Source organism: Ursus americanus, chromosome 8 (assembly GCF_024610735.1).
Source record: "Ursus americanus isolate L20-20 chromosome 8, mUrsAme1.1.p, whole genome shotgun sequence".
NCBI classification, from domain to species: domain Eukaryota; kingdom Metazoa; phylum Chordata; class Mammalia; order Carnivora; family Ursidae; genus Ursus; species Ursus americanus.
Genome location: NC_142134.1, coordinates 30,756,206 through 30,770,202, shown reverse-complemented (window position 1 = coordinate 30,770,202; position 13,997 = coordinate 30,756,206). Strand labels below are relative to the sequence as shown.

At 37.7% G+C, this 13,997-nt stretch overlaps 1 protein-coding gene across 1 annotated transcript in view; it reads right to left on the bottom strand.

Moving 5' to 3' along the window:
- Window positions 1-900: 900 nt before the first annotated feature.
- LOC123775902 (transmembrane protease serine 11E) overlaps window positions 901-13,997 on the bottom strand; it is a 34,609-nt gene continuing 21,512 nt past the window's right edge. The window contains exons 7-11 of the mRNA XM_045771504.1: window positions 12,024-12,062; window positions 10,162-10,339; window positions 9,045-9,304; window positions 8,317-8,459; window positions 901-1,062 (exon numbers count right to left, since the gene is read on the bottom strand). Of these exons, the coding sequence (XP_045627460.1) occupies window positions 901-1,062; window positions 8,317-8,459; window positions 9,045-9,304; window positions 10,162-10,339; window positions 12,024-12,062 (782 nt within the window). The remainder of the gene's footprint in view (window positions 1,063-8,316; window positions 8,460-9,044; window positions 9,305-10,161; window positions 10,340-12,023; window positions 12,063-13,997) is intronic.

Sequence of the window (13,997 nt, the reverse complement as noted above, 5' to 3'; positions counted from 1 at the left end):
CTGATTCTCTCTTCATTCTCTTCTATTCAACAAAAACAAAAAAATCTTAACACATAAGGTATACTATTGTTCTCAAGTGAATTTTCATAGCCTCAGATTTTAAAAGAATTTGCAATACATTGAGTAGTATTATTTTCCCAACTTCCCCTTCTTCGTGAACTATCATAATATCAAGCAAAGGGATGATATTTTTATTATTATATATTGATATCCTCAACAGTACAATATTAAATAAATATTATTTGCTTTAACTTAGAACCAGTATATTATATAGAGTTTGTATAATTATTATAGGCCACAGGAAAACAGAATTGTCCCCACATATATCTCTGTAGTTGTTAGCTAGAAATGAAAATAAAATTATATCTTGGTTTCTGTGCATTTCCTTAATTCCCAGTCTTTCTCCATCGTTAAGTATTTGGTGTTCTGCGGTCAGTTTGCTTGACCTGTCATAATGAATGTGATAATTTTCCTCATTCCATTAAGGAAAAAAAAAAAACTCCTAATACTTCCCGTACATAAAAATGTCGTTCTTTCCTTTTTACATGTCCTTTTACTCTGTCCTGCCCCTTGAAAGGGGAGATTTACCGAGATGAGAGAAGCTGGGGAAATGAAAGAAGGAATCACTTCAAATTGTATATATGCATAAGAAATTTATGTCAACAAGTCAAAATTTTGATGACAAAACTTCTAGAAAACAAATGACTGTAAATTGGGACAGAATCTCTCTGCAGAAGCAGGATGCTCAGAGTGGAGGAGAGCTAGGAAGGAAATACACGCATCGAGCAGACAGTTTAGTTAAATGGGTCAGGTCCAGGTGACCTGCAAGACTTCTGTGATTCTGTATCTCTGAGAATGGCCCATACACAAAAATGTGTTCTATTTTACTAGTTTTCTCTCCTAGATGCCAGTTTTGGAACGGATCCAGTCCCGGAAAGCAGTCACTCTCGTGTAGACCCCAGGCTTATTGGCTTGTGCACATTCATCTCCCCAGCTCACTATTCCAGCAAGATACCAGATATCTCTAGAATCTGGACTAACCAGTGGTCCTCCGGAGTCACCCTACAGGAGAAGGGAGAGGTTAGATTAGTAATTAATAATTCAGTTCTTTATGGCAGTATTCTTCATTTTTCTAACTTGAGTTTAATGAAAGGGGTGGTTTTCAAAAGTTTTCAGTGCGCTCAAATGCAGAGGCAACCCCCCATGTCAGTAATTCACATAAGGCGCTCCACTACCTAGAGAACTGGCTTACATTCAGGGGTCAGTACGCTGAGATTAAAGGCACCATCTCTTGGGAGAACAGTCCTCTTATCTGGTATACCTGAGAAGATAATTCCTCATATTCCTTATCAGTGTGACACAGCTCCCAAGAGAAGGGTGAAGAGTCTATTGCTGATAAAAAGCACAGACCCTAGAGTCGGACACCTGGTTTTAAATCTCAAGTCTGGCTCTTCCAGCTGGTTAAGGCCTTTAATTTACATATTTAATGGTCCTAAAAATACCTACCTCCGGTGATAATTTTGAAGATTATGTAAGACAGTAAGTATAAAATGCTTAGATAGAGCCTGGCATAAAACAGAACTTAGTAAATACATATTTAAAACCAGAAATTCCAATTGTTTATGCCTGGCGAATTCTAGAGGGCTGTTTCTTTATACAGGTCGTAAAAACAAGATACAGGCTGATTTTTCCTCAAAATCATGGGGTCTCTAATCCTGACCACCCTTCAAGTGTTCAGCACTCTATGGAGTTCTTAGTTTATTACATATTTATCTCATTAACTTGGGTAATTCTGGCAACAAAATGTGGAGTGAGGTTTCATTTTCTCCATTTTTAGCAATAAGGAAACTAAAACTCACAGAAATTAAGTAATTTGCCTGAGGCATATGCTATTCAGGGGCAGAAATGAATTTGAATCCAGACCGATCTACGTCACAAGTCCAGATTTCTTCTCCTGCATTATATTAACTTCCTTGTGCATTTTCTTTTGTTCATGTAAAAATATTAACTAATACTAATGGTAACTGAATTTGTAATACTGTGTCTGCAATTTTTAAATCAATTAACAAGAAGTGTTTACCTATACCCTCGAAGTCACAGGAGATGTCAAAAGAGTGTAATACATGGGCCTTGCCCTCAGGTAGCATACAAATAAATCATTTTGATAATTGAACCCCAAGCCTATATGAAAACAGAGCAGATTAGGATGAAGAAATAGAAAATTCCAGAGATCACAAAATTTAAATCTATTTAAGAGAAAGGTGCAAAGGAGTCTGAGAATAAAATAATTAGAGAAAAAGGAGAGCAGTGTACCTAACAGCCTTACAAGGTGCATCAGGTGACGTCCACCAACAAGTATCAAATAGGAAAAGATAGTTTGTCCTGCTAAAACTAGTTAGCTTACACATGATGGTGGATGGGCGAGTTATGTCAGTATAAGATGGAGATTGTGATGGTTTGTATGCTGTGTCTTAGGCAGGGAAGCCAGAATCATGAGAGGATAGTTATGAACTTCAGAAGAGGAAATAGCTCTCAACTGAGCTGTTGCACAGGCGGACGTCCTTGGGGCACAACCTCTTTTTTTTTTTTTTAATTTTATTTATTTATTTGAGAGAGTGAGCAAGAGAGAGCACAAGCTGGGGGAGGGGCAGAGGGCAAGAGAGGAGCAGACTCCCCGCTGATTAGGGAGCCTTGGGGCTCTACTTTAAGAAAATATTTAAAAAGTGCCTATGCCCTGGATTCCCTCTGCCAGAGAAGCACATCACAGCCTCACTCTGTTCATGGAGCCTGGCACACTGCCCTTTTTCCTCTGCTCAGGGCTACCCTCTCACGTGAATTGTCTCAGCCCCAGCAAACTGGTACTTCCACTCTGTCATTTCTGTGCGTTTCTAACAAACCTTAAGCCAGCCACCAGCCACCCTGGGCATTCTGCCTGCCCACACCGTCCAAGTTATTTTTCAAGATATAAGTTTGCTGCTGTTGTTAATTCTCTGGTTACAAAGTTGCATAACCTTTGAGGGGTCTGTTGGTCTGTCTCTAGACCTATTTTTCCATAAATCCTGTTCTTTTCAGTGGGTGGTTCAGTGAGAAACAGAAAGTTTAATCAGGAATGTACATATCATAACAGAAACTTTTGAAACTAGAAGCCAAACCAGGAAGCCAATTTAGTGGTTAAGATATGACATAAGGAAGTAATAGACTAGGGTGTTAAACAGAAAGAATGGGCACAGAGATACATTTGGAAGACATGGTAGAGAGGAAAAATAACTCCTAAGACTTAATTGATTATATGTGAAGAAGATCTAAAAGTAAAAGAAGACTTCAACAATAATGAAACCCAGTAACATAAAGGAGAAACTTGAAAATGGAGAAACAGATACAGGCATATCTCATTTTATTATGCTTTTTTTTTTTTAAGATTTTATTTTTTTATTTATTTGACAGAGATAGAGACAGCCAGAGGGAGAGGGAACACAAGCAGGGGGAGTGGGAGAGGAAGAAGCAGGCTCATAACGGAGGAGCCTGATGTGGGACTCGATCCCAGAACGCTGGGATCACGCCTTGAGCTGAAGGCAGACGCTTAACTGCTGTGCCACCCAGGCGCCCCTATTATGCTTTCTTTATTGCACTTTATAGATACTGTATTTTTTACAAAGAGGTTTGTGGCAATCCTTTGTCAAGCAACTCTATTGGTGCCATTTTTCCGTTTTGTGTCTCTGTATCACAGTTTGGCAATTCTCATATTTCTGACTTTTTCGTTATTATTATATTTATTAAGGGGATCTGTGATCAGTGATCTTTGATATTACTATCGTAATCGCCTTGGAGTGCTATGAACTGTGCTTATATAAGAGGGGAAATAACAAATGTGTGTGTTCTGACTGCTCCACCAGCCTGCCGTTCCCCCATCTCTCTCCCTCTCTTCAGGCCTCCCTATTCCCAAAAATGCAACAATATTGAAATTAGGCCAATTAATGACCCTGCAATGGCCTCTAAATGTTTAAGTGAAAGGAAAGTTGTGTGTTTCTCACTCTAACCAAGGGCTAGAAATAATTAAGCTTAGTGAGGAAGCGTGTCAAAAGCCAAGACAGGCTGAAAGCTAAGCCCCTTGCGTCAAACAGCCAAGCTATGAATGCAAAGGAAAAGTTCTTGAAGGAATGAAAACAGCTACTCCAGTGAACACACGAATGATAAGAAAACAAAACAGACTTATTGCTGATATGGAGAGAGTTTTAGTGGTCTGGAGAGAAGAAACAAGTCACAACATTACCTTAAGTCAAAACCTAATCCAGAGCAACTCTCTTCAATTCTGTGAAGACTGCAAGAGCCCAGGAAGCTGCAGAAGGAAAGGTCAAAGCTGGCAGAGATTTTTCATGAGGTTTAGGGAAAGGAGTTGTCAGCGTAACATCAAAGTGCAAGGTCACAAGGCAGCTGCCGATGTAAAAGCTGCACCAAGTTATCCAGAAGATGTAGCTAAGATAATTCATGAAGATGGCTTCTCTAAACAACAGATTTTTCTATTTTTTAAAAGACTATTTATTTATTTATTTATTTATTTATTTATTTATTTATCAGAGGAAAAAGCCTGAGAGAGCACATGCAGGGGGAGTGGCAGAGGGAGACAGAGGTAGCCAAACAGCACTGAGGTGAGGAAGAGTAGGGGATCCAAGTAAAAATTTTTGCATATGACATTATTGATGATTTTTGAGATTTTAAAATATAAGGAACTGGTCAAGTGTTGAACATTGTGGGCACTAGACATAAAATGGGGGGAAAAACTGGTGCCAGAGATAGGAAAAAATTGGCTTCCAGAAATAGGAAAGCAGGGTTTTATAATCACAGAGCGAAACTTGGTTCCTTCTCTTTAATTCCCTAAATTTATAAGGAACATTCACATCTAATACCATCATGGAAGTGGCAATGCAGAGTAGAGGACATATTTGCAGATGAAATTATATGACTTCTGGGAGTCACTTCAAAATAGATCTGAAAAAATAGGGTGGGGAAGGAAGAGTTGAGGAGAGGATTGTGTTAAGATACATAGAGATGAAGTAAAATTGGCCATGAGTTGATAATTGTTGAAGCAAGGTGATGAGTACATAGCGGTTCATTATATAGCTCTCTCTACTTATGCATACATTTGAAATTTTCTGTAATAAAAAATTTAGAATACTAAAGAAGCATACAGCTGTTCCTCTCGGACTTTTAGGAAGGAAGTTACCATAAGTAGAAGCTGAGATAATTGAATGAAAATCATAAATGATGATCACAAATGTAAAATCACAAGTTTTAGTAAAGTTAGAGGCAAGTAGGATGAAAGAGATCAAGACAAGAGAAGATCTAGAATATCCAAACTATGATTCTATGACTGTCAAGAAGCCAAATAAAATACAATTGATTCTTGCTATTCACAGCAGTTATTTTTTATGAAGTTGCCACAAACCCTGAGCTAGTGAATACTGAATCATTGCTCCTGGGGGAAAAAAGGGTTTGATTTCCACGAGCCTCTGGTCCTATTTTCATCAACTGATCAAAACATACCCATATTTGATGTATGTTTCTGTTTAAAGACACATTATTTAAGATCTATTATTAATTGATCAATGTTGAACTCAGAGCCAACAGCACTGTAACTCTGCCTGAATGCTGCTTACCTAACACATATTTTCTCCATATGGCACATCACAGCCTTCTTGTACTTTACTTCAGCACTACACTTGGGGACTATTTTCAACAGCAAAGTCACCAACAAAAGGCACAAAAATGAGGAAAACGTGATGTTAAATAGACCAAAAAAGGAACACAAAGTTTATGGTATGAAAGCTGAAACAAGAAGGCAGCGCATCTCCTTTTTTGACCTCAGGTGGGAACATGCACATTGGGTGACTCAAATTTTCTCCCTCTGCAGATGTTCATGAATAATCACAAAAGTGCCTTGATGGTGGATTTGGGGCTTACAAACAAGTTTTAGCAAATAGATGAATTCGTAAGTACAGAATTTGCAAATAATGACGATTATGGGTATATTTTCAAGTGAATCTTTTATTAAATTGGTTTTATTTTAGTATTTTATTCACAGGATCAACTTGAATTTTCTGTAGAATTTTGTACTGGGACCAATCTATATTGTTCCACGTCTTTCTTCAGGAGTAATCAGGGTCTCAGAGGGGACAAAGAAACACAATGAGTTAAGTCTAGTCTTGAGTGTTTGCCAGGAGTGTGGAGAAAGGTCAACTGGTGAAAGAGTTTAATGTAGCAAATTGAACAATGCTGAATTGACTGACCCAGAGGTAAAAGTTGGAAAAGGACAATGGTGAAGTCAGTAATGAATTAAGGGAAGTAAAGCCAATGAAAGCAAAAAAAAAAAAAAAACCCCAAAAAACAAAAAACAAATAAACCAAAAACAGGTGCAGTGTGTATGCGAGAGAGTAAAAACATCAAAAGTTGAAAAACCAATTCTTAGAAATGAAATACCCTGTATGGACCTACGTTGGAAAACATACAGAATAACATGTCATTTCAAAAACCAATTTGAAGCTTAGAAGAGTGCACATTAAACATAAGATCTATCAAATCACAAAATTAAAATTATAGGAATATTTGCGGGTGTACCCAAGGAATCAGTATTGGCAATGTGGATGAAGACATAGAGGTCATAGCTGTCATAGCAGGCAAAGTCACATTGACAGTGCTAGCCAATGTACTGGAAAGCAAAAGCAGGGTTCAAAATAATGTCTGTGCTCTGGACCAAGATAGAATAGAATTATTTATTTTTTTACCCAAACTAAATTTAAAAGATAATAATTAATCAATTTTTTAAAAACTGGACTTTAGAAATAAATATAAAAAATTCTGAAAGTTAGAGAAAAGAAGCCAGGTGAGCTAGGAACCTTAGGACTCATGGAATGATACAACAGTGAACTCCCTGAATTTACTTGTTTGCTCCACTTATCCTGAACATAGAGCTTAAAAAAAGTCAATCTAGCAACCTGCCAACAGATACAGATGAAAAAGAAACCCCAAGAAAAGCTTTCTTTCTCCAGTCAAAGAAACAGAAAGGGAGCAAACTATGGAGAACAAAAAACTTTTAGATAATATCTGCTCTACTCCAGCCAAACATAGCAAAAACTGTGGCTCCATCCCAACCCCCATCAGCAAAGGCGAAGTGGGGAGCCTAGACTTTTATCCCCACCAGGCTGTAAGAAGGCCCAATCCCCCACCAGACAAGGCTGAGTTGGAAACCTGACTTTCATTTCTGCCGGGTGATAATGAAACTGTCCTCTCTTTCCTATGGTGACCAGCTGGGGAGCATAGATAACAACTCAGTGGAAATGAGGCCTAACTCTCTCACTCAGTTAGGGTCATGTCAGAGGAGACCTAGTAGAAAGTCAGGGCTTTCCCAGCTGCCAACAGTAATGAGGCCACTACCCCATGATGTCTGTGGAGGCCACAAAGGGAGCAGTAACAAGGTTCTCCCAGCCAGAGTGGTATCAGAGGAAGCTTAATACAGAGCCTAAAATTCCACTTCCATCCAGCTCTTCTCCCCTACCTGGGTGTCAAAGGAGGATGAGTAGGAAATGAGGTAGCACCTACCTACTCCATCCAGGGTTATGTAAGAGGAAGTATGCTAAGAGAGAAGAATTTAAATAAGATCCAGAGTCTTATTATACTCAAAATGTCCAGGATATACCAGAAATCATTTATCATACCAAGAACCAGGAAAATCTCAACTTGAATGAGAAAAGACAATCAACAGATACTGACACTGAGATGATACAGATATTGGAATCAGTGATACATGCACCCCAACGTTATAGCAGCATTATCTACAATAGCCAAATTATGGAAACAGCCTAAATGTCCATCGACTGATGAATGGATAAAGGAGATGTAGTATATATATAACAGAATATTACTCAGCCATAAAAGAGAACGAAATCTGCCATTTGCAATGACATCAATGGAGCTAGAGAGTATTCTAACTGGAATTTAAATAAAAACTAAAGAAAAAAAGGCAGTGATAGAGAAGTAGGTGTTACTGTAAAGGAGATCTTTGTGGTGATGAAATAGTTCTCAGCTGCAGTGATGGTTACGCAAATCCGCACACGTAACAAAATGCCGTAGAAGCACACATTGCACCAATGTCAATTTCCTAGCTTTTATACTGTACTATAGGAATGTGAGATGTTACATTTGGGGAAAATAAGGCAAAGAATATATGAGACCCCTCTGTAAACTTTCTATAAATCTATAATGATTTCAAAATAAAAAGTGAACAAGAAATTATGCAGCATACTAATAGGTCAAATCACATACCTGGCACGCATCTCTTTTTCCTTTCAAGAAGCCAGCACATAACATTCTGGGAGTTATGGCACCATTGTAAGACTGGGGCTCGTTACAGGTTTGAGTGTCTATGAGATCCACCTGTACTTGCCAAAGATGATTTTGACTACTACCTAAAGGGAAAGAATAGTCTTCATATTTGTATATATACATATATTCTATAAACCTCAAGAAAATCATACTTATTGGATGAGATGGCAATACAGGATATGTCTTTTTTTCAGGTACAGTCATATTTTGGGGAAGAATTATTTCCTAACTACTTTAAATGAAAAGTTAGGTACCTATGAAAGAATCTCAAGTTGTTTAAGTGACTTCCATCCCATGGCAAAATTTAGAAGGTAATTTCAGCGGGGAGAATGGTGGCCTTATGATTCTCATCTTCACAATTGGGTATATTAATGATCCCCAATCTCTTATGTGGTTGATTCCCTAGTAAAAATTTCAGCCATATTTACTATTTTGGACACCTTACCAAGCACCATTACTACAGTAGTAGTGAGGCACTTGATAGTAACCTCAAGCAATGAAGGAATATATATGTCTTCTGAATGATCTAGTTCACAAATAGGGTCTGACTTGCCCAGGTCCATATGCCCAACCCACCAACATATTTTGCCATAATGACATTCCATTCTTTAAATGCCTTAGAATACCGAATTGGGTTACTATGGTTTGATTTCTCTTCAGATGCTCACCATCGTTTTGCAGTGCTCCAAATCCTGTCACAAACATCTCATTGCCTGGGTGGAACTCATGGGATGCATCAGGGAGACAAATCCTATGTACTGCATTTGTGTAGGGAACAGGGCTAGAAAGCTCTGCAACTGAAATATCATAGTCATGTGATGGATACTTATATTTTTCATGGACAAATATCCTTCTAAGGCCTTGTTTTATCTTCGGAGGCTTTATTGTTACTCCAAAGGAAACAGTCCATCTGTCTGGGTCCTTATACCTGAGGAAAAAGTACAAAGGATAAATTCCACTTTAGCATACTACCAATGTAATGGCTTATATTAAACAATTTAGGCTGCTGGTGTCAATATTAGCTTTCTTTTTAAAATTACGGTTTCTCTATATAGAAACAAACTCTTTCCAATCTGAGAACCTGGCTCAGGAGTAACATCAGGTAGAAAAGCCACAGTGGCATGGTTCTTAGGAGACACATTCCACTCTGCATCTGAGTTGCTAACCCCAGATCCTAGGGTTTTTGACATTTCTAGGAATCAGTGACTCCAAGAGAGACATGGAAAACACATTTTGTACAGAATGAAAGAACTAAATGTATTCTATGCACCATGTTCCCTACCCACAAACACACACATTTCTCTGAAAATGGAAAAAGCTACCCATAAACATAACAAAGCATTACTATCCTGTATACATAGGCATTTTGCGTTAGGTTGAAAGGTCTCCATTCTTTGGAATACAACTGGTCAACTCATCCCCTAGCCCCGTCTCTGAGAGATACGCAGCAGAGAGATATGGCTCTTTGACATCAAGCTCTTAGTCAAAAGATGACTTTAAAATTTCTTTAAAACTCCTGCTTCCTTTCACAAATTATTATTTCTTTATCAAAGGATAATTTATCTACATGTACTTTGATGCCATTTCCATTTCCAGACTATTAAGCCTCTTACTAAGTTTTATGTGTGTCCCACTCTTTGTGATATATGTTTTGTGAGAGTGTATTGTAGACATCTTTATATTAAACTCATCTCTTTCCAACTTCATGAGGTATTTCCTTCCTGCCCAGCCCCGACGCTCTCTGCCTACCCCCAGTCATTCACAAGCCAGTCATTCAGGACTTACGTTCTAAAGCAGTGAGCAGCACTCACAAGCCATGTGCTATTAATTAAAGTTGCTCCACAGCGATGGCTTCCATCCCATTGCAGGCTGGCTTGCCACGGCCATTCTCCCTCTTCTACCTCTGTCCCACCGACAATCCTGAGACTCTGACTTGCAGTTTTACTCCTTCGTGTCCCACAGCCTGCCAAAGAAAGATGATGCCTTACTTAACAGTTGCTTTTAAGTATCAAAATGTGTCACTATCTCAAATTTCTTTGGTACTTTGTGCTCCAATTGTATCAAACATTTTCTCCTGTTCTTACTTTTCCTTCAACTATAGCAGTTCATTAATTTAACAACTATTTATCTTGTAAGATTTAAGTCAATCATTACATCCTCTAGGATGCCTTCTTTAACAATTCCTCTCCCCCAAACTGGATTAGTTATAGCTCTTTTGATACTTCCATCATTGTCATCTTCATCATCAACATCATCATCTCTCTACATGTGTGTGTATATATATATATACATAGCTATATACGTCTGTCTCTATGTACATGTATATATGCTAATATAGTTACCCGTACTAATTATATATATACCAGTTATATGTTATATATACACTATTTATATATAAACATTGTTTGTAAGAGGTTTTATCATAAATATACACTAATTATATATAGTGTGTATATATTAATTATAATATAGCATATATATACAGTATGTATACATTAATTATATATATACACATGTATTACATGATATTTATATATAATATATATATAGTTTCTAACAGAGTTTCTCATCCTTGGTCCTACTGACATTTTGACATGGATAATTCTTTGCTGTGGGTGGCTGTGCTGTACATCACAAGATATTGAGAAGAATCCCTGGCCTATATGTATTAGATGCCAGTAACCTCCCCCCTGCAATCATGATAACCAAAATGTCACAATGGGGCATGACCATGTGGGGGTCAAAATTGCCCCTTCTTGAGAACTATTGCTTTAGAATTATGTGTTCATGCGTTAGTCTCATACATCTAATCTCATTAGGGTATGAGCTGCTTTAGGCAGGGATTATAGCTCATCCATTTTATATCCCTTTTGCCTAATACACCACTAGCACACAACAGTTTCACAATAAATACTGGTGGCAAGAATATACACCATTGAAGTAACAGGATTATTCTTTGGTCTCATGTTTAATCAAGTTTGTGAATTAACCAGTATTCTAAGCTGGTGAGTAGCATATTTCTTTCCATCCTTTAAGATAAATATATTATGTACTAATTCCGTAATTATCAAATGTATCCTCTAAATCATGGTGGGGTACTCTGCTGTAGAGGAAGGGAAATACTAGGCCTAGAGTCGGTATTTTTAAAATATGGGTGAAGATATTATCTGGGCCTTCAGTAATTTTATCGATATATACCCCAGCCCCATAATTGCCTGAAATTTCCATAGTAGGGATTAATAAGATCATGAAGATTTTATTTAGTGTAGAGTAACAATAAGTTTCTACTTGTAGCTGAAAAATACCAACATATAGATTGCTGTTATATAATCTTTCGAAAATGTTTGTGAGAGTGTATTGTAGATATCTGCAGTCAGATATCTTTTCTCCCTTCTTTAATGACAGTAACACTCACTTCTACTACATGTCTGCCACAGGCATCTATATAGCCACCCCATAGTTCTCCCAACTTTTTTGGTCTTTAGTAATAAAATGTGCCTCAAAGATAAGATAAAGCATCCTGAGCTGTGCACAGACCAATCAAATTTTATTCTGACCTTATAGTATCACACGAAGTAAGCCTAAATGACCTAGTGTGAACTTTTTACATTCAGGTAATGCAATTCTAATAAATATATTACACTTACAATTGTTCAGAAAGTTGTCTGTTTCTGTCTTGTTGATTTCTGAAATACACAGAAATAGTTAGTAGAACAGGACCAGCACATCAGAATTTCATAATGCCTCTGAGTACTTCATACAGGAAAGGCTGGTTAATTCTGTTAAAAGACAGGACCTTTAGGTTGTAAAAACAAAACAAAACAAAACACCCAACACTGTTAGTTTATCATAGACAGAGCAAGTTGCCTTGGGAAAAGGGAGATCCGAGCACTGTTTCTTAACTTTAGTGTGGGTAATAGTCACATAAGGAGCATCTTTATACTGTCAATTCCTGTTCCTTTTCCCAGTAATTCTGATTAAGTAGTTTTGTGATGAAACTCTGAGTTTCATACTAGAAAATAAGATGCAGTATTTCCCCTTTTTGGGGAAATACTATTCTAAATCATAGTATTGATTCCCTAAATGCAATGATATTTTGACTATTATTTCAGTTTTTTTCTTTACTAAATTCATAAGAATAGTCCCATTTGTAAAACATACATGAGTGGCGGGTCTATAAATCTGTCCGTCATTTAAAAATAATGTTATCCCTTTCTAATTCTTCTTTCTGCTGAAATTTAGAAAGACAATTTGCCCTCTTTTCAACTCTAGCCCATGGCTCCTTAGCTTATTGACTTCTTAACAATCAGGCCCTAATCCTATGCAAACACTAAGCCAACCAACAGATACATAAAACTCTAAGCATTTGGGTGCCTGGGTGGCTCAGTCAGTTAAGCATCTGCCTTCAGCTCAGATCATGATCCCAAGTCCTGGGATCGAGCTCTGCATCAGGCTCACTGGTCAGCGGGGAGCCTGCTTTTCCCTCTCCCTCTGCTGCTCCCCCTGCTTGTGCTCTCTCACTCTCTCTGTCAAATAAATAAATAAATAAATCTTTAAAAAAAGAAAAACAAAAACAAAAACAAAAAGCTCTAAGCATTTAATGTCCTGATTCAGTAGATTTCCAAAGACCAAAACTGTTCTCTTTGAATATGGCAGAATAGGAGTTCTAAATACAAAAAGTTCAATGTCAATTTTTCTTATAGTATTTAATAGTGTTGATATGCTAGAAATCTATATTCTATGAATTCTTCTTTTGACCTTCTCCATTCTGGCTATTTTGGGGGGAAATGGCTCAGATAAGGAAGTGACAATTTATTCTCAGTAAATATTAAATATCATCACCACTGATCTCTCCATTTCAAATAACCTGTTCTCTATCTCAGCGTCATCCTAGAGAAAGTTCTGGCTTTGCATGCTGATACTACTAACAGGGCCAGCTTAATGGATGTATATCTACATTGGGTCCCAGACTCAGCATAACTTTGCACTTGGTTTAATGCTCACTGTATTGAAGTTCTTGATATTTTTTTATTTCATAACTTGTGCTTTAAAAATGAAGTCTAGGGGCACCTGGGTGGTGCAGTCATTAAGCGTCTGCCTTCGGCTCAGGGCGTGATCCTGGCATTATGGGATCGAGCCCCACATCAGGCTCTTCTGCTATGAGCCTGCTTCTTCCTCTCCCACTCCCCCTGCTTGTGTTCCCTCTCTCGCTGGCTGTCTATCTCTTTCAAATAAATAAATAAAAATAAAATCTTTAAAAAAAATAAAAATGAAGTCTGATAGAATAATGGGGCATGCATGGCAAGAACAGAGGAGATACACACAACATATGTGTCCATGGATTCTTGGCACCCCATTTGCATGTATCATTTGTGATACCCTATGAACTCAAGAATTCCAGTGGATCCACAATGTTCAGCAAACTCAAAGTACAAGATAAGTGTGTGATGTCTACCACTAAGGAACCAGGGAGCACTGACAGTCCCAGGAGGCCATGTTTTCTGTTTGAAGCAGAGCTTGCTTAGAACACAGAAAGAAGGCAATAGCATTCTAGTAGACACCCAAGGACCCTATTATATCCTTTCTTGCTCCCATTTCTTCTTTATATTAGCCAATAGCTT